The sequence below is a fragment of the Phalaenopsis equestris genome, unplaced genomic scaffold (assembly GCF_001263595.1).
Source record: "Phalaenopsis equestris unplaced genomic scaffold, ASM126359v1 Scaffold233290, whole genome shotgun sequence".
Classification (NCBI taxonomy): domain Eukaryota; kingdom Viridiplantae; phylum Streptophyta; class Magnoliopsida; order Asparagales; family Orchidaceae; genus Phalaenopsis; species Phalaenopsis equestris.
This window is the reverse complement of record NW_018251241.1, coordinates 142,247-167,291: the sequence shown is the minus strand read 5'-3', so window position 1 is coordinate 167,291 and position 25,045 is coordinate 142,247. Positions and strand designations below refer to the sequence as shown.

Genomic DNA, 25,045 nt, shown 5'->3' with positions numbered 1-25,045 from the left:
AAGCTTGTTTTTCTACACATCTAAACCTCAAGGTAATTGACGTCGAAGAGCTCAGAAGAGTAATGAGGAACCATTGCACAAGAAGGGCAAAAGTAAATAAAAAGAGAAGGAAGTTACGAGAGAAGCTCATCCGCCTGACCCGTTGATTTATAATAACACACAGAAGGCGGAGGGTTCCCATACCGTAATAAGATCTGCTGGAGAATTTGCCTAGTTGAGCAGTAGACCTCTTCCTCTCTGAAGGCCTTCACCCTAGGCCTCTTTCAACTTTAGGCGAAGCCGCCTCAACCCTCCTCTCTTCTGTATCGTCTGACCATCTCCAGAGATCCTCATTCATACCTCTTGAAGCACTGAGCCACAAAACTCTATTAATCACATCTCTACTCCTAAATTGAGGGACGAAGAGCTCCCTCCCATCAAGCATATCAGAATAAATGTGAACATTATCAAATAACACTCTCAACCTCACTATCACCTTGGCGGAGTGACGAACAACAACTCCACATGGACGACCAAGTAATCTCCTTAGTCACTGGCTGACTTCTCCCCTTTGGTAGTAGTATGATGTACAACATCCGACCAAGAAGCAAACGGGTTCAGTAAAGCCACTAGTTGCCCCTCGGAGATAAGTGATGAAACCCCAGGAGAACTAACACTAAAGAGCTTGGAAGAGTATCGGGGAGCCATTGCTCGAGAAAGGGCAAAAATAAATAAAAAGAGAGGGGAGTTTTGCAAGAAGCTCATGCACTCTACCCTTTGCTTTATAATAATACACAAAAACCGAAACACCGCTAGGGCAGTGTAGCAGCACCATTATTATAAAGCTCATAAAAAGTGTCAAATCAAACACGCGTGCCATGGTACTAATATACATAGAAAAAAAATAGATAAATAATTTAGTAAATAGAACACATATTAGCTTACCAATTAGTGGAACATATCTGACTGCGTATAACATGGTATTCCACAATAAAAAATTTCATAACACTATCAGTTCTGGCTTGAGCCAGAGAATACCCCAACTGAGCTAACTGCTTAAACGTTAGCAAAAAACCTATACTAACAAAATCTATCTTACTCATCTCGAGTAATGAACGAGAAGCTGAAATATTTTCGTGGAAGGCTGTAAATTTTGGCTCTTACTGAATTCCGCTCGCCTTGAAGGCTGCCTTAAGAGCCCGAGAAGCACTTATTTCCTCTCCCCGTCGCTCGGAGCATGGGTCGCCAATATTATCATACACACCAGCCAATGGAACCTCAAGACTATGAGGACAGTGTTCAATCAAGCAAGATGACCCAGGGCCCTCCGACACCTGCAAGAATTTAGTTTCTTGACGCTTCAGGTCACTCCCAACAACCTTCCCAGAATGGCGCAAACCCTCAGCAGGATCAAGACCATCCACTACACCAAAGAGAAACACATTCCTATCAAGAGAGATTTTAAGTTTCTCCCTTTCACTGGGAGGTAGTTTCGTCATTTGATCCGAGTATGAGGTAGCAAGAGAATGAACCTTACTCCCCACCTCTGACGGGAAAGCCACAAGGAAACATCTACCACATTGAACCTCTGAGCTCCTCCATGAATGTCAGCCACCTGTTTCCCTAGTGGCGGCAGTATGAAAGAAGACTCGCTATCTCATCCTCCCCTAACTCAGGATGAGCAGAGAAACGAACAGCTCTACCCAATAGATCAATCGACCTCACAACATTTCTCTCCAGCCACACAACGCTTCTTCATGGGATAACCGCCTTCAATCCTCACGGCCCACCCACAAATTAAGTGTTATTCGAATTGGAAGAGTCCTCTCTAATCACCAGATCTAAAGACTTCATTCCAATAAAAATGCACCCATCCAAACGACTAATCTCTAGGGCAGATCTTGTTATGTCTTTCATTGATCAGATGAACAATGCTTGACTTTCCCCATCAATGGATGCAGTTGATCTCCCGCTCTCAATCTTGAACCTCACTGGTAAAAATACAAGACAAGCCTCAAAGGATATCTTAAAGATAAGTTCCGGGGCTCCATTTATAATAAACCCTCAACAAAAAAAAGAAAGGAGAGATGAATTACTGTACATTAATAGTTATGAATGTAATTAAATTGTTTTAAAAGATTCCCTTGTTCTAATCAAAATAGTTACCATCAAGGAGCAAGAGAATCGAAGAACTTCAATATGTACATCAGAAACAATGTTGACATGAATCGTAAAAATGATATGTGGACTGTCGACAGGTGTGTAGCTCACAACTATTTTTCAAGGAAAATTTCAGGTCTCATAATCAGTTGACAACATCCAACCTGCCCGGATGGACGATATATTTCTGGGAGATTCAGGAGGGGTATTGCCCGAATAAATTCACAAAGATCATGGTCACTAATCCGAATCGATGGTATCCCAGCCTATAATCTGCATAGTCCCACATCCGCTCAGCCTCACAGCTGTCCAGCCAGATCGTAACATTTCTGCATGGCTTCCCGGTAACACCGGCTATTGCCACCCGGCCTGGAGCTGGGTATTGGTGGTAGTGGATCCCACATATTGTATACGTGAGGTGACTAAAAAGCCCTCAACTTGTCCTAAAGCCTTAGGGCCTCAAGATATAATTGTTCAACAGTGTGTTCCTATAAATAGAGGGTGTTTCATAAGTAAAGGGCATATTGGCACGGTTCATAAAAAGAGGGGTGTGAGGGATTCTATTCTCTTTTCTCATCTAACACATTATTCTTTAGGCATGTCTTCCAAATAGATTTGGATCCAACGACTGCAGAGATATTTCTTATGTTATTTGGAGGCTATGATTGCAACGAAAATTATTGTAGAAGATTTCCTAGATATTGGGAACTAGATAGAAAGCAAACTCAAATATCAAGAGCAAAAAACAATATAATAAAAGTAGTAATGAAACTTAGCAAATTCAAATGCAAAAATTTTTATTAGGTTCACCAAATTAAATGCCATGTCTTATTGCCAGGTATAATAGATTTCATTATATTTTCATTGTGGAGAAGTACATCACATTTTAAAAAAAAAGCACTGCTTAAAATAAAAAAAATATATAATTTAAATCTCTTGAATATATTAGTATGTAAATATTAGTTGTTTTTTCAAAGGTGGACTCACATAAGTTCTAGAGGGCAATTGCTCTCCCACAAATTTAGATTTTTACTTACATTTGAAAGCAATTTGGTCTTTTTCCCATCCGAAAAAATCATTTTTGCCCCTGCTGAAGTATCAGTTTATCTTTCGTTGCCCTAGCTCCTCTCGTGTTTAGGATAAGAGAGCAGCTTTGCCTACCTTAAGAAAAAGACTGGTTCTACCACTGATTTTGTTTGTCTTTATCCTTTGACCTCGAACAAAAATGATATCTAGAGTGGATTATTTTCTTACATGGAAATAAGATTTTGCTCCACAAAATAGCATTAAGATGTTCTCATTCTATTTGTAAAATTTATAAAATATCTTTACCTATTTGAATTTGGTAAATCATTTTGAAGATTAACATAGGTGGATAAAGCGGAATATCCAAATCAGTTCAAGAATTTTAAATGCTCGTTTTGCTTTGCAGGTTGAACATAAATTTTGCACAGCTATATATATCCGTTAAATGAGACAATGATTTTATTCTTTATTTTTATTTTTATTTTGTGATAAAAACTGGTACGAATCATGGAGAACCAAATAATTTCTAGCTCTTTTTCCAAATTTAGGAGTTAATGCCGTTTCTTACACTGATTAATGATTAACTCAAATATTTCTTGAGAAAACTCGATTAGCTATTGGGGTTTAGTGAGTTGTCGCCATTAAAGATTAATTTCCCTGACCTCTAATAAAAACATTTTATGAAATACCTTCCATCCCGGATGGCGTAACATCATTTTGATTTTATGCTCGATTAACATTATTTTCTGTGATTGAATGTGAACTTTTAAATTTCTTAGTTTAACGATTTAACATTTTCTATTTGAGTAAAATTTAATTTAGTACCGAGTGCTGCCATCCTTTATCGAGTTTTTATTTCACAATCCGCTGTAATCATCAAATTCCTTGTTTGCAGCCTTCCTGGCGACTTTGGTTTCGATCCACTTGGCCTTGGTATGTTTCTTAATCCATCTTAATTTCTATACAGTATTAAATATTAGAATTAGAATTTGAAATTGGTTCATCTTAGAGCCTATGGCTTATATCACATAATTAAAAATATATTAATGCGCAAATACTAAGGGGGTCATTTGAGATCACTTTATATTTTTAAATTAGGGCATTTACGAACATAATCCACAACACTTGTCTTTATATGTCTTACCCTTAAACTTTATTATTTAAACATATAACACTCGAATCTTTAATATTACATTAGAAGCAACTGTACCACCACTTCTTAAAAGTGAATTACACTATTTCATGCATATATTTAAAGCAGCAAAATCTTATGTATGTAAGTATGAATTTTTTTCAATGAGATATGTAAATATATTATTGTGCTAAGTATGTAAATTTTCCTATTGTACACCAAAAATATGACCACACGAATCTCGAGAAAATTCAAAAGATCTAGTTTATGAACACCAAAGACACTTTATCGACATAGTCAAACGATGAAAATACCAATTGTCACTTCCTTTGGTCGGAACCCTGAGACGACCAAACGGAAGCACAATTGAACGAATGAATAAAAGGCAATTAATCCGAGGAACTATCGATCGTGACCATCTCCCTTTGTTGATTCTGTAATTCTTCACAAAAATGGCTAGAGGGCACCCCACAAAGCACCTTCTTGATTCTTTGAGAAGGGTCCTTGTATAAGGAGAACTGCCCATCATATGTAGAAGAGCCTCTACTCAGGATTTCATTGAGACGACCGATGATGACCTATCAGAAGAAGAAGGTATCCCAATCGACCGAAGGTTTTCAATAGAATGACAAGATTAACGAGTCATTAAATGCCCCTCTTCAAGTAGTTATAGACACGAAACAATACCAATGTCGGCTACGTATATGAAAGTATCTCAGCGTTAGTTATAAATATGAAACTTAGTAATAAAGACTTGTAGCATCTTTAATAAAATAAGGATATACTTGAAATTTTACTATATGCCCCTAAAATCTATAAAAAGGGGGATCATTTATCTAATAAATGACTAGTGTGTTAACTCTCTCAAAACTTATATTCATGTGTTCCTAATCTCTCTCTCCCCCCTCTTTTTTCTCTCTATTTTTCTCATTTGTCCAATGCTCTATACCTTGGTTGTGATCCATAAAGTTTATTTGGATTCAATATTACAAAAACTGTGGTGAGTGTGGAATCATGTCATCAACAAGAAGAGAAGCATGTCATAGAGAAAGAACTCATTTGACACACATCTAAAAATAGAGGATGTATGAGAATTTGTGCAATAAAAACTAAAGAACTTTGAGATCAAATGACAGGTTAGATGGCGAAATTAACCTGCATGTTACTCGAGGGAAGAGCACAAACTCCCTAAGAACAGAACCCTCGAAAAGAACCCGAACTCCAAGGCTACCGAATGGCTCATGGGGCAGAAAGAACGGAAGATTCCCATTACCAAGATAATGGTTGGACTACACCGAGGGTCAAGCCATGATTATGGGAAATGGAGGTCTACCGTCAACTATGGATGTGTTCTCCAAGTAGATAATTGTTGTTGAGCCACCGGGAAAGTTCAAACTTTCATCTTTGGAATCTTACAAGGATCAAAGTTATCTGACCGACCACATAGTTTCCTTTGAGTCAGCCGTCTATGTTTGCAAAATCCTTTATGCACTAAGATGTCAGGCATTCTACACCACTCTGAGGGATTCAGCCCTTCAGTGAATTTAAGAAGATGTTGATGAAACAATTTGCTAGATCCCAAAAGCTTCTTAAAAACTCACAGGCATTGTGACACGTCAAGCAAGGATCAAATGAGAACCTTTGTTCGTATGTCTCTCAGTTCCAGAAAGAAATACTGGATGTACGAGGTTTGGAGCCCGCGATAGTACAACCACCTAGTTCTAAGGGCTAATAAGCAAATGATTCAAATATTTTCTTGGTAGATGATAATCCAATGACCTAGCTGAACTCTTGGAGTTAGCCAACCATAACATTAATGCTGAAGTGTATGTTCACTCGCTCTATCGGAAAGGTGAACAATTCGACTGCCACTTTCAGAAGAGGGCCTCTTTAGATGATGGATGGAGGTTGAAGGATGATCCGTGACCTAAACGTGAAGATAGTCGGCCACCTCGTGACAATTGAGAGGTTGAAAAATGTATTGAAGCAGACATAGCTGGTCAAACAACCAATCATCGAGCAATCAAAAAACACAAAAACCCACTCAGTTGAGTATTTAAATGATGGAGTTAGTGGAGGCCATACAAGATAATGAGTACTTAAAAAATGCTCCACTTATGAGAACTAGAGCAAGATCTATAAATTCCAAAAGGACCACGAAAACCACATAGAGGAGTTCAAATACCTCAAAAATACGATTGACGAGTTAATCTAAGTTGGAAATCTCATGGAGTTCATTCTCCCAGAGGAGTTGACCCAATGACAGGGAAATCCCCAATAAATGTTGACTTTAAGGAACCTATATGAGCCACTTATATCCAAGTTGCAAGGATTGTGCCAGCCATATTATTAGGAGACTCAGCCAGGTAGGGAAATCATATGAGGCTCCAAATGAGGGAACTTTATGATGTCACTTTTGCTTTGAACTTGAAGCCTCAACCCTCGATTGTTTTCACTGACACAGATTTTCCTGCGAAGGGGAATCCGTACATTGATGCCATTGTGGTCACGCCAATGATAAACAATTACTCGATGGATAGTATTTTAGTTGACACTGATAATTTTTAGAATATCATGTTAAAGCCAATCATTGATAAGATGCATTTATCAGGTAACTGATTGGCGCAACTGACTGGCCCACTTTATGATTTTTCTGGAGAGCAAAAAGAAGCTCTGAGCATAATAAGGCTATCTATGTTTGAGGGGAAGGTGACAACCAATTCACCAACATGCAGGACTTCCTAGTGGTTAACGCACCACCATCTTATAATGTTATCTTCAGTCACCCACAACTCATTAATTTTAAAGCTGTGGTCTCCACATACCACGTTGCGGTAAAGTTTTCATATGAGTTGAGATAGTTACCATTTAAGGCAACATGAAGCAGTCTCGAACATTCTACCTCCGAACGGATGATATTGTGGAACATGAATCATTCAACATTTGGAAGTAGTTAGAGGGGGTTTCAAAAATAACAAAAAAAATTATAGAGATTTCTTTCATCGACTGAGCGACATTTACATTTTTCCTAAGTTGTGAAGTTGTTGATGCTTGACACAGAAATTGGTTGATTCAATCTCCTCCAGAGCATCAGGATGCTTTTTTCCTCATCAAATATTAAATGTTCATCATTCTTATCTACATAGTGTGCCACAGTCTGAAAATTGATCTAGTTGCCCGACTGGTAAAGCAAAAGTTAAGAAAATCGGCCATATTGTTAGTCATATCGATCAATGGAGTGGTGCCAAAAATCAAGAACGCGGGCTACATTTGAGAGGTACAGTATCCAGTATGGGTCTCCATTCTAATCATTGTTTAGAAGTTGAATGGAGAATGGAGAGTGTACATGAACTTCATGACCCTAAATAATAATTTCTCGAAGGACAGCTACCCTCTATCGAGGATTGACTCTCTTGTAGATTTAGCAATAAACCATTCTTTGATAAGCTTCCTGAACACTTTCACCGGCCATTATCTGATTAAGATGCATCTGGCCAAAGTAGACAAAATGACATTCACTATGAATAAATGAATGCACTGTTATGGGGTAATGTCCTTTGTGCTAAAGAACATTAGGCTACTTACCAGCGTCTAATTGATGTAATCTTTTCAACTCAAAAAGAAAAAAAAATATTAAAGTCTATGTAGATGATGTTTAAGTCAAAATTCGGTCAGCTGAACAACATATAACTTATCTAAAAGAAATATTACAAACGCTCAGAAAATATTCAATCAAACTAAATCAACAAAAATGTATGTTTGGTGCTTTTGCCGACAAACATCTAAGATACCTCCGACGCTCGAAGGTTTAAAAACTAATTTGGAAAGTACAAGCGTTGTTGAATATGCTCTCTCCATGGAACACTAAGGAGGTGCAAAAGCTAGTCAGCTGGATAACGTTGCTTAGTCGGTTCATTTTGATTTAAGACAAGCCTCACCACTGCTAACTATAATACCCAAAACCAAAGGAAGAACTCTCTATTTTTGGGAGACAGGCCCAAAGTCAACAGATCAATCTTTGTTCGGAAGGAGGCATGAAGGTAATTCCTAATATTTAAACTAGTTGGGTTCTTAAGGGCACTGAGGTCAGGTACCCTATCATGAAAAAGTTAATATTTGTTCTAATTGTCTCTACTCACAGGCTCCAACCATATTTATAGATGCATCCAATCAAGTTCATTATTGATCACCATCTCAAATATGTGCTCACTAGGCCAAAACATTCTAGTCAACTCATGATGTGGACTGTAGAGCTCAGTGAATCGATAACACATACATTCCCTGAATTGTGATTAAAGCTCAAGTTATAGCAAAACTTATAGTAGATTTTTCCAAAAAATGTCCAACCAAGCGAAGAATCTATAACAAGCAACCAAATCTAGACTTGTACATCTATGAAGCCTCAAGTTAGGTGACAACAGGATTCAGACTAAAATTGAGTATTTGGAAAAGAGAGCATCTCTACCATTTAGTCGTTCTCAGGTTCTAAGTCACCAACAATTATGTGAAGTATGAAGCACTAATAGCCAACCCTCATCTAGCTTACGTAATGGTCGTTCTACATCTTTTATAGAAATTACATTCATAACTAGTAGTAAATCATATTAATGGAGGATTCATGGTCAGAGACAAAATGTTGACAAAAAACTTGAATAAGGATAGGGTGGAGATATGGAAGTTTTCCAACTTTAGGATCGAGCATATCGATCTGGAAGAAAATAAAGCGGGCAGAATTTCTATCCAAGAGCATTTTCTTCGAGGAGGGGATACTCAAGAGGCATCTCTAGTTGACTATTGAAGAGCCATGGCCATGAAGGTAGAAGCTGAGATAACAAAGAGTTAGATGGATCCTTAAATCCAATATCTAAAAATTGGAAAGATCTTTGAAGTAATGACCAATTCAAATTCAATTTTTCACAATACAAGGCAAAAATTTTCAAAGATTAATAGTGTGTTAAGGAAAAAGAGGTGGAAGAAATTTCTTTGGGTGCACTCTAACTATTGTGGGAGTTATTCTTGAGGAAAAGCTTTGGTCATTGGGTTCATTGGTAAGGCTATTTCTAGCTGACCCTGACAAAAGATGTAAAGAAGTTTTTCAGTAGATGTGAGCAGTGTCAGAAACCATGCCCCACTACAACAGTAATTGATCAATAGACTACAACCGATTATCATTTTTTGGGCTTTCGCCATCTTGAGGATTGATATCCTAAGGACTTTTGCTTCTTCAAAAGGCCAATGCAAATTCCATTTAGTCGTTGAGGACTGATTTTTATTGGATTGCAGTATAGACCCTTGATCAGATTATCACGAATATTGTTTGAACTTTATCTTGACATACATTATCTGCTGATATGACTTGCCCTTGACACATATTACTAATAATAGAACACAATTCCTGGATGAATGAGAAAAATATCTATTCCAAATTTAGCGAGTTAACCTTTAATTCACATTTGTACATTTTCCCTAGATAAATGGACAAATAGAGGCTTTCATCAAGATAAATTTAAATATACTAAGGAAAAAAGTGGAAAAGCAAAAGGCAATTGGGTGAACTTATTTTCGTTTTTCCTATGTGTCATTCGAACAATCCCATCATAAGTGACTGGGAAAACTTTTTACATACTTTCCCATGGAGTGGCAGTAATATTGCAAATGAATTAAAATTACTACAGTCATAAGGTTATCATAGCCATCACATTTGATGAGGAGAATCTCACCAACTGGTAGGAGGTTAATGATGAAGGATGATGCTCGTGTTCAACCTACTAAAAAAAGATCGAACCGATGTAGCTCTCTAGCATGAAGAAGTTAAAAGGGGGACTACTCGATGCAACAACAAGAATGTATAAGAGAAAACATTTACATATGGTGACCTGGTGTCGGTCAGGATTTGGTCGTCAGTTGCATTGTAGTTTTGAAAAATAATTTTAATTATATATATATATATATATCTATATATATATCTCTGTGTGTGTGTGTGTGTGTGTGTGTGTGTGTGTGTGTGTGTGTGTGTAATTTTGAAAATATAATTGTAATTTTAAAAATGAGACTAAAAAGATATCATACATTTTAATAGTTTAAATAACCGAGAAAAATACTATTGTAATGCACTTTTTTTGAGGAATAGTCATATTACTTGACAGCGGGCTTGATTAAATAAAATAACAAATTTATTGCATTCATTTGACCTGCAAATGTTTTATGTGTGACTGACAAGTTCCCTTATGTGATATAGAGATTAGATAATGTTTATATTACCTAGGTTCTTTAGTTTCCTATAGAGGCAAACCCGATATAGTTAATTACTTCTTAAATTACCGAAGTCATTTATAAAAACTCTCAATAATGATCATAAGTATTTGTCTACAAGATTTCAAAGTCGATGTTTTCAAGGTAGGACATAAAAAGTCAAGTAGGAAAGGATTAAAAAAAAATTTATTTTAGGAGTCGAATGAGTATTAAAGTAGGGGATGTCATAGATCTGAGGAATACCTTAATGACTTCCTAAGCTGTTCTGTTGTTCGGATTTATATTTAAACATGATGTTTTTAATTTTATAGGATAACATCTAGAATCCCTAATTCGTCATGCATATAAAATTAAACATTTACTCGACAATTAAAAATAGTTGTGTCACAAGAAAAGCTTTTTTTTGTTATGTTATGTTTATATAAATATTTGGGCAAATTAGATAGTCCACAAGTTAATTACTCTAATAGGACTAGAACTTTTGACAACCTAAGAAAATCACGAGCAACCTCTTACCGAAAGTTTGTGAATAGTATCCTCGGTCTTATCGCCTCTCCGAAGATCGTTGAGGTAGGAGATATTATTCTAACATCCGACTCTTAGCACGCATAAGCATTTTTATCATTGTCCTTACCACCAAGACCATCTAACTTATATCAGCCAGATGATCTAAATGTGGCGTTTAAAATGTTCCCAATTGCCCACAACGGTTTAGACACTTTATTCAAGGCCCATCACCCTTGAACACTGTGCTTTACTGGAGGATAGGTACTGACGCGATTTTCATTAATAATTTAAGTTGAAAGGGTCCCGAATTATATCTCGGTATATCCCTAAAGTTTTGAGAATGATTTTCTTCAATAAGTTTATTTAAGTCAAAATGTCCAATATTTTGTAAAGGTGTTCAAGGAATGAGCTAAACAACTTTAGAATCATTTGGACCTTTTTAAGCTCATTTGGTCTTACTATATTGTTAAATTGATCGACCCTAATTAAGTTAATGTTTTCATTTCAATGTTTTCAATTATGCTCAATTTTTCATGTTTCAATTAACCCATGAGTGGGGCAAGTAGTCACTCCTTTGGTTTTACGTTTGAGATTTATGTGGGTAGTCACTCCTATGAGTGAGCTTAATTGCTTAAGGGAATTTAATTCTCTCTTCTCAATTGAGCTTGAGCTTGTAGTGCTTTAGGATGTTTATGATAACTTATTTCTAATTTTTTAATCCTCTTTATATGATGTGAGATCAGGCCTAACTCACTGCAAGCTCTTGGAACTTTTAAGGATAAATTTATATTTTTGAAAAAATTCTATAAAATGTGTTTGATTCTTATTAAAATATTGAATTATTCTTAATCATTGGCTTGGGGCTTCAAATAAGTGGATTATTATCTTCTTAACTTATGCCCCTTAATGTTTGGATCATCTAAACTTAATTATCTTCCGATCTTCAACAATTTGAATAAATACCATTATACCTTTGGTAGAAAATAGTGTGAATTGCTTTCTACCCTTTTACCATTGTATTCAATCATCTCAGAGGATTAATTATCATAAATATTACCCTTTTATCATTTGGTTTAACCTAAATTTTAATTCTAGTATAAAATTTTAAAATTATAATTTTGCCCCTAGGGTTTCCTACCCCATAACTCTTTAATTTAACTTAAATGACTACGAAACTTTGTTGGTATATTACTCATGAGTTAATTGAAACAACGGAGGAGAACTTAGATTTTTTTGACTTTTACTATTTTTGTCATAATTAGTTTGATCTATATTTAATGTTAATTAATTTAATTAATCAAAACATGTTTTCTATCTTTAAAAACATTTTGTTTTGTTCCTATGAGTCGAAGAACGACTGGGGATAATTTTCATGAATTATTGAATTATAATTAATTTTTTATGATTTATAGTTAATTTTAGTAAACAAAAAAGTTAAAAATATATTTCTATTTTGAAAATTAATTTTCCTATTTTTCATTAATCTCTCTAACTTCAAAGAACTCAAAGAAACTTATTTTATTTTTTTGTGATTTTTATTTTTTTATAATTACTTCAATCAAAGATATAGAAAAATACATTTAACCACTTAAAATTTATTTTTATAATTTTAAAAATATGTGAAAGGATTTTTAAGAGGTTTTGTTTATCAAGAAGTAATTTGTTACATTTTGAGGTATATTTATTTATTTAGTGTAATTTTTAAATATCATTTAATTCTTTTTAATTAAGAAATAACTAAAAATGAACTTTTTATTTTGACCTTAATTTTAATTTTTTCTAGGTGCTTATAACCTCTAAGAACACCCCAAACTTGATTTTATAATTTTCTAATTTTTATTTTAATCTCTATAATTATTTTAAGCAAAAATTACTATTTTCTTTTAAAAAATACATTTTCATATTCAAAAAAAAAGTTTTCGACTTTGACTTTTTTTGGAAACATCACAGAGTTATTTTCTGTAGTCAGAGGTATTTTTGTGATTTATTGAGCTGTATTTACACAATTTAATTTTTTAATTAAGTTTTAAAAAAATGCTAAATAAAACATATTATTTTCTAAGGTCCTCTGGCCTCAATGAACACAACTAACTTGATTTTATATTTTTTTGTATTTTATTTTATTTTATATAGTTTTTTTTAATAAATAGATGGTGAAATTCCTACAATATTATGACTTTTGATGCTAGGGGTGTCCTTGACATTGGAAAAATCAGAGAATCTCCCTAGGGTCATTAAGAATAAGTCCTCAATATTTCATGTAATTATGAAAAATATTTAGTTAATTATAATTAACTTTGTCTCTAATGTTTTTAATTAATTTAAAATAAAATACTTAATAAATATTTTTAATTTTTAGTCTATTAAATTCTCCTTTATTCACTGAGCTCAGAAATATTTTATTTTATTTTTATGATTTTTCTACACCAAGATAAAGTTTTGGTGACAAAGAGTTCAAATTTTAAGAAAACAACATTCCCCTTTACAATTAATGTATGGATTGTAAAAAATTTAAATCATTTAAAAATATATAAAATTATTTTGTGTCAAATAGGAGTAATATTATTCTTTACCCTTTTCTACTTTACCCTCTCCCAAGTGTATAGAGAACATTGAATAATCCAGATTTGGTCCCTAATTCTATGGTTAGGCTGGGAGAATACCGGCTGCCACTCTAGAGCTTCCACTACTCCCTCTCCTGAGAGCTAACAGTCTCGTATTAGTTTCCAATCAACTGGATCAAATTAAGGATTTTAATCTTTCACATTAAAATATCTAATTCCGTATCCAACAAAGAATATTTCCCTATTTATTTGTACTGAACCCCGTGGACAACATTCTCTCCCACATAATCAAATGTGATTCTCCCCATGTTGTAGAAATCATAGCCCTTTCAGAACATATATTTCTCAACATATTTTAACGTTTCAATTAGCCAGATCGAAAAGTAAATGAAGACTGGAGCTCAAATCATCACAAATTATTGACATTTAAAACCGTATAAAACAAAATCAATTCTTCACAAATCATATCTCAAAGTAGTGAGAAAGATAAGGGAGATTACTCAGAATTCATGAGAAAGATATGATAAAACACAAATTTCATAAATAAAAACAAGTTTACTAAATAAAAAAATAAAAGAACACAACTTATCACACATTCCTTCCTAAAAAAATCTCTAGAAGTTCTCTTATGTTGGGTAATGTAGAGACCCAGTCCACCGAATTTAATTAGCTTCTTAATTAAGTATCCCACCTACCGCTCACCTACCACACCCACTCACCGCTCACCTACCTCCCACCTATTGCATCGCACCTACCGCTCACCTACCTCCCACCTACCGCTCTCATGGTTTCTATAAATAGTCTCTTTTGGTTTTAAAAAAAAGCCAAATAAAGGCAAGAAAGACCAAGCCAAGTCATCTTGAGAGCTAAGAGAAAGACAGGAAGAGAGAGAGAGGAAGGGAGAGAAGAAAATAGAGATTTTCTTGTAAATGTCGAGGCACTCGACGATGTAATTCATCAAAGAAATAAATCCTCTGCAGCTCCATGGACTTAGACAAATTTGTCGAACCACGTAAATATGTGTGTCGCTCTGGTGTTTTTCTACGTGCAATTTTTTTCGTTCCAATTTTTTGCTTTATTGTCGTCGTTTTTTCACAACAACTGGTATCAGAGCCTTGGGTTCGTATCTAAGGAAGAACGATGGGCGGAGACGAAGTGATGACATCGGGGATCGAGAAGTTCAATGACACAGATTTTGCTTACTAGAGGATGCAGATAGAGGACTACCTCTGTGGGAATAAACTTCATCTTCCGTTACTGGGAAAGCGACCAGAAAAGATGGACGAGGTGGAATGTAATCTGTTGGATCGACAGGTTCTGGGGGTTATAAGATTAATCCTGTTGAGATTGGTTGGGACTACTGCAGATCTCATGGCGGCTTTATCAGGTATGTATGAAAAGCCATCGGCGAATAACAAGGTGCATCTAATAAAAAAGTTATTCAACATGAAGATGGTGGAAGGTGTGTCTGTTGCTCAACGCCTGAATGATTTCAATACTATCACAAATCAGTTGTCGTCTGCTGAAATTTATTTTGATGATGAGATACGTGCGTTGATATTGTTGGCATCATTGCCAAATAGCTGGGAAGCCATGATGATGACAGTTAGCAGTTCTGCAGGTAAATCTAAGCTTAAATATGATGATATTTGTGATTTGATTTTAGTTGAGGAGGTGCGCAGCAAAGATTCTGGCAAGACCTCGGGTTCAAGTTCGGCACTAATTGTTGATTCCATAGAGTGATCACAAGACAAAAACTCAAATCGTGGAAGATCAAAATCAAAGTCAGGTCAGCAGGCAACCTGCTGGAATTGTGATAAGGTTAGCCACACCACATAAAAAGGAACTGCAGGAATCCTAATCCTAAGAAGGAAAATGATGACGCTAATGTTGTAACTGAAGAAATACAGGATGCACTATTTCTGGCAGTTTACAGTTCTGTTGATGACTGGATATTGAATTCAGGGGCTTCCTTTCATACATATTCCCGTCGGGAGTTAATGCAAAATTATGTTGCAGGTAACTTTGGGAAGGTATATCTGGCTGATGGAAAAGCTCTGGACATGATGGGAATGAGAGACGTTGATATTGCACTTTCTAACAAGAGCAAATGGACTTTGCAAAAGGTCAGACACGTTCATGTGTTGAAGAAAAACCTCAAATCTATTGGGCAGCTCAATAATGGTTATCATTCGATAGTGTTCTCAGATAGCACCTGAATGGTTACCAAAGGAGCCTTAGTACTTGCTCGGGGTAAGAAAACTGACACACTATATATGAATACAGGTTTACTCAGGCGAGGACACATGAGTCAGAGATGCATTATGGGGAAGCTGAAGAAGGTCAATTTCCTGAAAAGTGGTAGAGCGCCAAAGGCAGGAAAACCGGACCTTGTACAGATAAATGGTGAGGAAACACAGAGTTATGAAGAAATCTTGCAAGATAAGAATTCGAGCAAGTGGGAGCTGACCAAGAAGGAATAGACGGATTTCCTGCCAGGGAATCAGACTTAAAAGCTAGCAGAACTTCCACCAAGGAAGAAGACATTGCACAATAAGTGGGTGTACCGGGTGAAGACTGTGTTTGGTGGCAGTATGAGGTACAAAGCTGGACTTGTTGAAAAGGGCTTTCAATAGAGGAAGTATATTGCTCATACAGTGGGAGTTGTAAGCAGATACAAGAGTAACCCAGGAAAGAGCTTGGTGGTACAAGACTATTTTGACGGTGATATGTCAACTGAGGGTGTTACTCGTGAGAAGCTGAAGTTGTGCTCAACTTCAGCTGGTCTTCTGGCATGAAGACCAGGGATTTGAGTTGTAGAGGTGGAGGATATCATGTTTGTGGAACATGTCAGTACAGCTAGTAGATGATGCAGCTCGTAGGTGATGCATTCAGTGTCTCAGTCTCCAAGTGGGAGAATTGTTGGGTAATGTGGAGACCTGATCCACCAAATTTAATTAGCTTCTTATTTAAGTATCCCACCTACCGCACCCACCTGACACACCCACCTACCGCTCACCTACTGCATCCCACCTACCGCTCACCTACCTCCCACTTACCGCTCTCATGGTTTCTATAAATAGTCTCTTGTGGTTTAAAGGAAAAAAAACCAAGCAAAGCCAGCAAGACCAAGTCAAGTCATCTTGAGAGCTAAGAGAAAGAGAGGAAGAGAGAGAGAGGAAGGGAAAGAGAGAGGAAGGGAGAGAAGAAAATAGAGATTTTCTTATAAACGTCGAGGCGCTCAACGGTGTAATTCATCGAAGAAATAAATCCTCTGCAGCTCCGTGGATGTAGGCAAATTTGTCGAACCACGTAAATATGTGTGTCATTCTGGTGTTTTTCTGCGTGCAATTTTTCTCGTTCCAATTTTTTGCTTTATTGCCGTCGTTTTTTAACAACACTCTTCAAGCACTTTCTCTCTTTAGAAGCACTCTCAATTCTCTTGTAGAAGTATAATGAATAAGAAATCTCTCACCTTTCCTCTCCTATTACAATCATTGAAGAAAATCTCCAAATCCTTGACTTTCTCTCTCTATCTCACGCCACTCTCTCTCTTCAAACTCATCTTGCCACCCCCTTCTAAACTCTCTTCAAGCCTTAGACTTTCCTCTATTTTTATTAGAAGTTGTCTCCCTCTAAAAAGAATTCAAAATTCTCTCCAAAATTCTATCCAAAAGTCAACTCTTTTGAATTCAAAAGACATGTCTATTGATCCAAGAAACATATCCCTTCATAAAAGAACCTTCCAAAGTGTCTATATGCATTGAATCACTCTATGGGGTGTTTAAAACAACTGTCTCTTTCAAAATTCATGCAAAATTTGTCCTGAACCACCTTAATCCGCAAAAAGTTGTCTTTGGTGCTTCTCGCACCAGCTTTCTATCAATTAGTGTTTTAGACTCCAGTTCTGGTGCTTCTGACGCCAGTTCTCTATCAAATGGCGCTTCAGGCCCCAAAATCCCAAAATTTGTTGTTTTGGCTTCAAATTTCATCCTTTTTGCTACTTTTGCTTTAAATGCTTAAAATTGATATACTTGCAACAAAAAAATGCAAATACCCTTCTTAAAAGTACAATATCACCAAAAATAAACATAAAATGTATTCTTAAATCAACATGTTATTTTGGTATATCAGAGGGCCATTGAAAATTATTAGTAGCCTCTTGAATTAAAAAATATGGTTCATCAAATAGTTTTGACATTAATGATCCACCAGTAGTAGCGTCAATTATTGATTTAGGAGATCCAACCGATCGATTACAAAAAGCTTGAATTATTAACCAATCTGGCAACACATGATGTGGACACTTCCTAATGAGATATTTAAATTTTTCTCAGGCTTCATAAATTGATTCTCCTTCAAACAAATAAAAAGATGTAATATTATTTCTATGCTTAGCAATTTTTTAAGTCGAGAAATATTAGATAAAAATTTTTGTTATAAGTTTTCCCAAGTTCTGATAGATTCAGGTGCCAACAAGTTTAACCATATCTTAGCTTTATTCCTTAGTAAAAAAAGGAGAAAGTCTAAATTTGACGACATCATTCAACACTTCATCATATTTAAATGTAGCACACAAGTTTAAAAAAACTAGCAAGGTGTAAGTTTGGATCTTCAGTTGGTGTTTCCCCAAACTAATTATTCTGAACCATTTGGATAATAGTAGGTGATGCGGGTGGATTTAGTTTGTTAAATTTGTAAATATTTTTCAATATTACAAAATACACACGACATATACAATAGCAAATATGCAAATTAATCCCAACAAAATAACTTCAGTTAAAATAGTTTTATCTTTTAAAAATCTTTAAACTGTCAAATCCCCTTTAAAAATAATGCAAGTATACGTATTGCTCAAGTAATAAATAGTTCTAATGGAGTCCTAGATATCGATCCCACAGGAAAGTTGGAAATGCCTAGAAATAAGTTGTTAAGATTATAATGTTAAGTACAATTTTAAAAATACAAAAAGTAAAGTGTGAAGTTTGAATATTAAGTAACAAGTGAATGATAATTAAAATACAATTGAAAAATTGAAAAATTGAAAAATAAAGTTAACTAAACTAAATGCTAAACCTTCAAAAGTAAATTTTTAAAAATTAAAACTAAGATGTTGTGACGAAAAGTTCAAATTTAAGAAAGCGTCAGTCCCCTTTACAATGAGTATATGAATTGTGAAGAAATTAAATTCATTTGAAAAAATATATATAAACTATTTTTGTGTCAAATAGGAGTAATCATATTCTTTACCCTCTTCCAAGTGCATAAAGAACATTGACTAATCCAAAGTTTGGTCCATAATTCTGTGATTAGGCTGGGAGGATACTGGCTGCCACTCGTGCCTGCCCCTCCAAAGCTCCCACTACTCCCTCCCTTAAGGGCTAACAATCTAGGAACAGTTTCCAATCAATAAAATCAATTTGGGGATTTTAATCGGTCACATTAAAATCTCTAATTCTGCATCTAACAAAGTATATTTCTCTATTTATTTGCATCTAACTCCATGGATGAAATACTCTACTATGAAATCAAATGTGATTCTCCTCATATAGAAATCATAGCTCTTTCAAAACATATGTTTCTCAACACATTTTAATATTTCAATTGGCCAGATCAAAAAGTAAATCAAAAAGTACAGATCAAAAAGTAAATGAAGATCAGGGTTCAAATCATCACAAATTATTGACATTTAAAACCAAAAAAAAATAAATTCAATTCTTTACAAAACCATATCTCAAAATAGGGAGAAGGATAAAAAAGCTACTCAGAATTTATGAGAAGGATACGACAAAACACGAGTTTCATATATAAAAATAAGTTTATAAAGCAAAGGAAATAAAAGACACAATTTATCTCACAATCCTTCATAAGCAAACTCTTAGAAGTTCTCTCCAAGTCTTTCTCTCTTTATAAACACTCTCAATTCTCTCTTATAAGTGTAATGAAGAAGAAATATTTCACATTCTTTGTCCTCTTACAATCCTTGAAGAAAATCTCCAATCTCTTGACTTTCTCTCTCTCTCTCTAACTCTCATTCTTCATGCCACCCCAAACTCCGCCCTTCTTTGAGCTCTAGACTTCCTTTTATTTTATTAAAGGTTGCCTTCCTCCAAAAAGAATTCAAAATTCCCTCCAAAATTTTATCCAAAGGTCAGCTCTTTTGAATTCAAGTAAATTTTATCCAAAGGTCAGCTCTTTTGAATTCAAAAGACATGTCCATTGATCCAAGAGGCATATCCCTTCATAAAAGAACCTTTCAAAGTGTCTAGATGCATTGAATCACTCCAAGGGGTGTTTAGAACAAATGTCTCTTTAAAAATTCATGCAAAATTCGTTTTGAACCACCTTAATCCGCAAAAAGTCATCACTGGTGCATCTGGCACCAAATTTGGCCCATCCAACGCCAAATCTGGCGCATCATGCGACAACTCTCCGTCAAATGGTGCCTATGGCGCCAATCTGGAGTGTCATGCGCCAGTTTGCTGAAGACTACGTCATGCGCCAATATTGAGCATCATGCGCCAATCTAGAGCATTAAGTGCCAGAATTCGAAAATTCATTGTTTTGGCTCCAAATTTCGTTCTTTTTACTACTTTTGCCCCAAATGCCTAAAAATGATATACCTGCAACAAAAAACATGAAAATATGCTTTTTAAAAGTGCAATATCACCAAAAATATAAACTTAAAATTGCATATTATTTTGGTGTATCAGCAAGTTTATGCTCAAATGAATTAGCAGCTACAACAGGGTTTTGTATACTCAATTGAATTTTATCTGCTGTAGGATTAACATAATCTCTTAAAGTTCTCTGATGATATTCATTTTCATTTCCAGCATTACTTGAGTTACAAGCCATTTTGCTAAAATGATTTGTCTCCTTTTGTTATTTTTGAACTTTTCTAATAGATCTTTCTAACTCCAAATCGTATCTTTCTAACTCCAATCTTTCTAACTCCAAATCGTAAGGTACTAAATCTTCAGATCTTAAACTATGCATAAACAAACACCGTAGGCAATTAAAATAAGCAAACACACTAAAATATGAAAATATTTAAACTACTTTTTTAGTTAAAATAAAATGATTTAAATTATAAAATAATTTACTAACCCTTTCCGTTACTTCTAGAAAACGGCGCCAAAAACTTGATGCGAGTCAAATTTGTGTGTATTATTTTATAAATATTTTTCCATATTACAAAATACACACGGCAGCAATAATAATAAATATGCGATATAAATTTTAAAAAATTAACTTTAGTGAAAATAATTTTTTTCTTGTAAAACCTTTAAACTATCAAATCCTCTAATAATAATGCAAGTTCGCTCAAGTAATAAAAGGTTCTAATGAAGTCCTAGATGTCGATCCCACAAGGATGTTGAAAATGCTTATAGATAAATTCTTGTAATTATAATGTAAATCACAATTTTAACTACAAAACTGAAGTACTAAATCTGAATCTAAAGTATTAGTGTAAAACTAATTGCTAAACTTTAGAAGTAAACTTATGAAAACTAAACAAAATTTCTGAGACGAAGAGTTCAAATTTAAGAAATATCCTTCCCCTTTACAATGAGTATATGGATTGTGAAGAAATTAAAGTCATTTAAAAATATATATATAATTATTTTGTGTCAAATAGGAGCAATCTCATTCTTTACCTGCTTCGAAGTGCGTAAAAAACATTAACTAATCCAGAGTTTGGTCCCTAATTCTGTGGTTAGGCTAGGAGGATATCGACTAGCACTACAGAGCTCTCATTACTCCTTCACTTGAGGGCTAATAATCTTGCATTACTTTCCAATCAACTAGACCAAAATGAGGATTTTAATATGTCACCTTAAAATATACAATTCTGAATTCAACAAAGTATATTTCCCTATTTATTTGCACTCAACTCCATGGATGACATCATCTCCCATGAAATCAAATGTGATTCTCACTATGTTGTAGAAATCATAATCCTTTCGAAACTTATGTTTCTCAACACATTTTAACATTTCAATTGACAAGATCGAAAAGTAAATGAAGATTAAAGTTCAAATCATCACAAATTTTTTGACATTTAAAACCGTATAAAACAAAATCAATTCTTCACAAAATCATATCTCAAAGTATGGAGATGGATAAAGAAGACTACTCAGAATTCATGAGAAGGAAACAAAAAAACATTGATAAACTCTCTCTCTATAGAAGTTCTCTATCATATATAAAAATTAAGTTAACAAAAATAAAAAAGTAAAAGACACAACTCATCTCACAATCCTTCCTAAGTAAATCTATAGAAGTTCTCTTTAAGCACTTTTCCTCTTTACAAGCACTCTCAATTCTCTTTTAGAAGAGTAATAAAAAAGAAATCTCTCACCTTCCCTCTCCTCTTACAATCCATGAAAAAAATCTTCAAGCACTTGACTTTCTCTCTCTCTCTCTCTCTATTTCTCTCTCTCTCTCTCTCTCTCTCTCTCTCTCTCTCTCTTTCTCTCGCCTCTTCGAACTCTCTCCCTCAAGCCTCTCTTCAACCCCTCCTTTGATGCCCTAGACTTAACTCTCTAGACTTACCTCTCTTTTATTAGAGGTTGCCTCCCTCTAAAAAGAATTCAAATCTCTCTCCAAAATTTTATCCAAAAGTCAACTCTTTTGAATTTCAAAAGACATGCCTATTGATCTGAGAATCATATTCCTTCATAAAAGAACCTTTCAAAGTGTCTAGATGCATTGAATCACTCCATGTGGCATTTAGAATAATTGGCCCTTTCAAAATTCGAGCAAAATTTGTCCTGAACCACATTAATACCAGAAAGTCGTCTCTAGCGCCTCAGACACTGGTTCTGGCGCTTTAGGCGCCAACTTGCTTAAGACCGCACTGTTCTAGGTTTTGGAGCTACAAGCACCAAATCTGTCGCTTCAAGCGCTAACTCTCGGTAAAATGGCACTTTGGACACCAAATCTGGCGCTTCAAGCCCCAGCTCTCTGTAAAGTGGTGCTTCGGGTGCTAGTTTTGGAGCTTTAGGATCCAGAATATCAAAATTTGTTATTTTGGCTCCCAATTTCGTCCTTTTTTTGCTACTTTTGCTCCAAATGCCTAAAATTGATATACCTGCAACAAAAATAAGAAAATGCTCTTCTTTAACGTGTAATATCACAAAAAACATGTATAAAATGTTTACTTAAAACAACACATTATTTTGGTGTATCATATGGTTGACGACTATTAATCCTCAGACAAGAAACTTCTATCAGCAAAGCAAGGCTAAGCTGGAGAGTAAAGGGTGAATCCTTGTAATCCGATAGACAGCTTACTTTTTGATGAGGGGTGTCCTTCAAGATGCACTATATGATTAAGATATGACTAGTTCTCGATCTCGGATGACGAATGTAAAGGGCATCCGCGAGATGGTTGGCGTGTGGAATTCTTCTATTGGGCAAGGTTATGGTGAGAGATAGGTCGATACCTCTGCTCGGACAATTGGCTCTTGTTATTGGTTCAGATAGCCTACACTCAGTTGATCTCTAGCCCCAGTTCGTGGGGGTTATATCTAGTCAAGAATGTTGTTCGGTATTTCGCTAGTGATCTACTGGTCTTCAACTTGTGGACCCTTGGTCATTGCCTATGGGAACTTTGATCTTTTGTGTTCTTTCTCTTGTCGGCGCTCCATAGTCCTCATTCTTGTCCTTTTGTCTGTTGGATCTCCTCTGGATTAGTGCAGACGCATCTGTGATGTATGATTGCCAATAATAAAAAATGAAAAAATATTACTTGTAGGGAAGAAAATATAATGTGAGAGAAGAGGTTGTTAATAGGGTTGTCCAGTTTGCTAGACTTTTAGGGGAGGAACTCTTCAATCACAAAATTTTGACTCTCATATGCTCTTAAATTTTATCTAGATTTCTGCACTAATGAAGCAAAACTTTTTTTTTTTTTGGAAGGTTTACATACATACCAATTAATTCATATTTATCTACATATGTAATGCTTAATTTTTATTTTTTTCATTTTGTGTATTTCATTATTTTAGTTAAAATGGCGAACTTTCTTTTTGTGAAAAAAAAAATATTTGACTACTATAAATAAAATTAAGAAATGTATAGTTGTTAGGTATGTAAATTTATAGGAAATGGACGGTATGTATGTATGCCGCCTCTTTTTATTTCACTCTCCCTGACAACGTGAGTTGTTTAAACATTCCACACGCAGGATCGGACCCAGAGAGCTTGAGATGGAACGTGCAATCCGAACTAGTGCACTGTCGATGGGCAATGCTTGGTGCTGCCGGCATCTTCGTCCCCGAGTTCCTAACCAAAATAGGCATTCTCAATACACCTTCTTGGTACTCCGCGGGCGAGCTCGAATACTTCACCGACACCACCACCCTCTTCATCATCGAGCTTATTCTCATCGGCTGGGCCGAGGGTCGACGTTGGGCTGATATCATCAAGCCCGGTTGCGTCAACACCGACCCTATATTTCCCAATAATAAACTCACCGGCACTGATGTTGGCTATCCGGGCGGGCTCTGGTTTGACCCGCTGGGCTGGGGCAGCGGTTCGCCGGAGAAAGTTAAGGAGCTGAGGACCAAAGAGATCAAGAACGGACGCCTCGCCATGCTTGCCGTCATTGGCGCGTGGTTCCAACACATCTATACCGGCACCGGTCCAATCGACAATCTCTTCGCCCACCTTGCCGACCCCGGCCACGCCACCATCTTCGCTGTAAGTGCTGGCATTTATAAATTTTAAGAGGATTTATGATTTTTTTTTTGCATTTTTGTTTTTTTTCATGTTAATTAATTAATAATTGTCCTGATGTTGTTCAGGCTTTCACGCCGAAGTGAGAATCTAGAAGGGAAGGTTTGCGTTGGGCCTCAGACGAACATGCTTGGAAGATGGTTTGTTGCTGGGATTTGCTTTAGTATGTTTACCGCTGTGGAAGCTGTTTGTAATGTGATAAGTAGTGTTACGGAAACTTAAGGGAGAAATGGCTTCAGTACAAATTTTTTCTTTGTGGTGTGGAATATGCCGTCATCGGTCTTCAAAGTACGCTAAAATTATATCAAAAGCTTTAGTAATAATCGAATGTCACATCAAGAATCTTATCGAATATAGATGTGAATATAAATGTTTGCTTAAGCGATACTTAACTTTGGGGCTTCATACATATTATTTCACAAATTTAAACGGATTTTTTTTCAGGCGATTCACAAAAAATTGATTTGAAAATTCCGTTCAAATCAATTTTTTCTGCCTAAACATTATTATAAAGAATGAAGAATTGTTTTTATTTTGTTTAAAATGTTTACTTGTTCTTGGTGTTAGGCCCCAACCTAAATAGAAGGTCCCAATAAATATTCTCGATGAAAGGACAATTACCATTTAATAAAAATTATCATGCAGATCTTTCAATGTTATGGTAACATCTTATCAAGAA

The 25,045-nt window shown here is 35.4% G+C and overlaps 1 protein-coding gene across 1 annotated transcript in view; it reads left to right on the top strand.

Moving 5' to 3' along the window:
• The window catches only part of LOC110038615 (chlorophyll a-b binding protein, chloroplastic), a 34,114-nt gene extending 9,367 nt beyond the window's left edge, over window positions 1-24,747 (top strand). Inside the window, exons 3-5 of the mRNA XM_020743504.1 lie at window positions 4,061-4,098; window positions 23,816-24,330; window positions 24,435-24,747. Coding sequence (XP_020599163.1) covers window positions 4,061-4,098; window positions 23,816-24,330; window positions 24,435-24,452 — 571 coding nt within the window. The 3' untranslated portion in view covers window positions 24,453-24,747. The remainder of the gene's footprint in view (window positions 1-4,060; window positions 4,099-23,815; window positions 24,331-24,434) is intronic.
• Window positions 24,748-25,045: the final 298 nt, after the last annotated feature.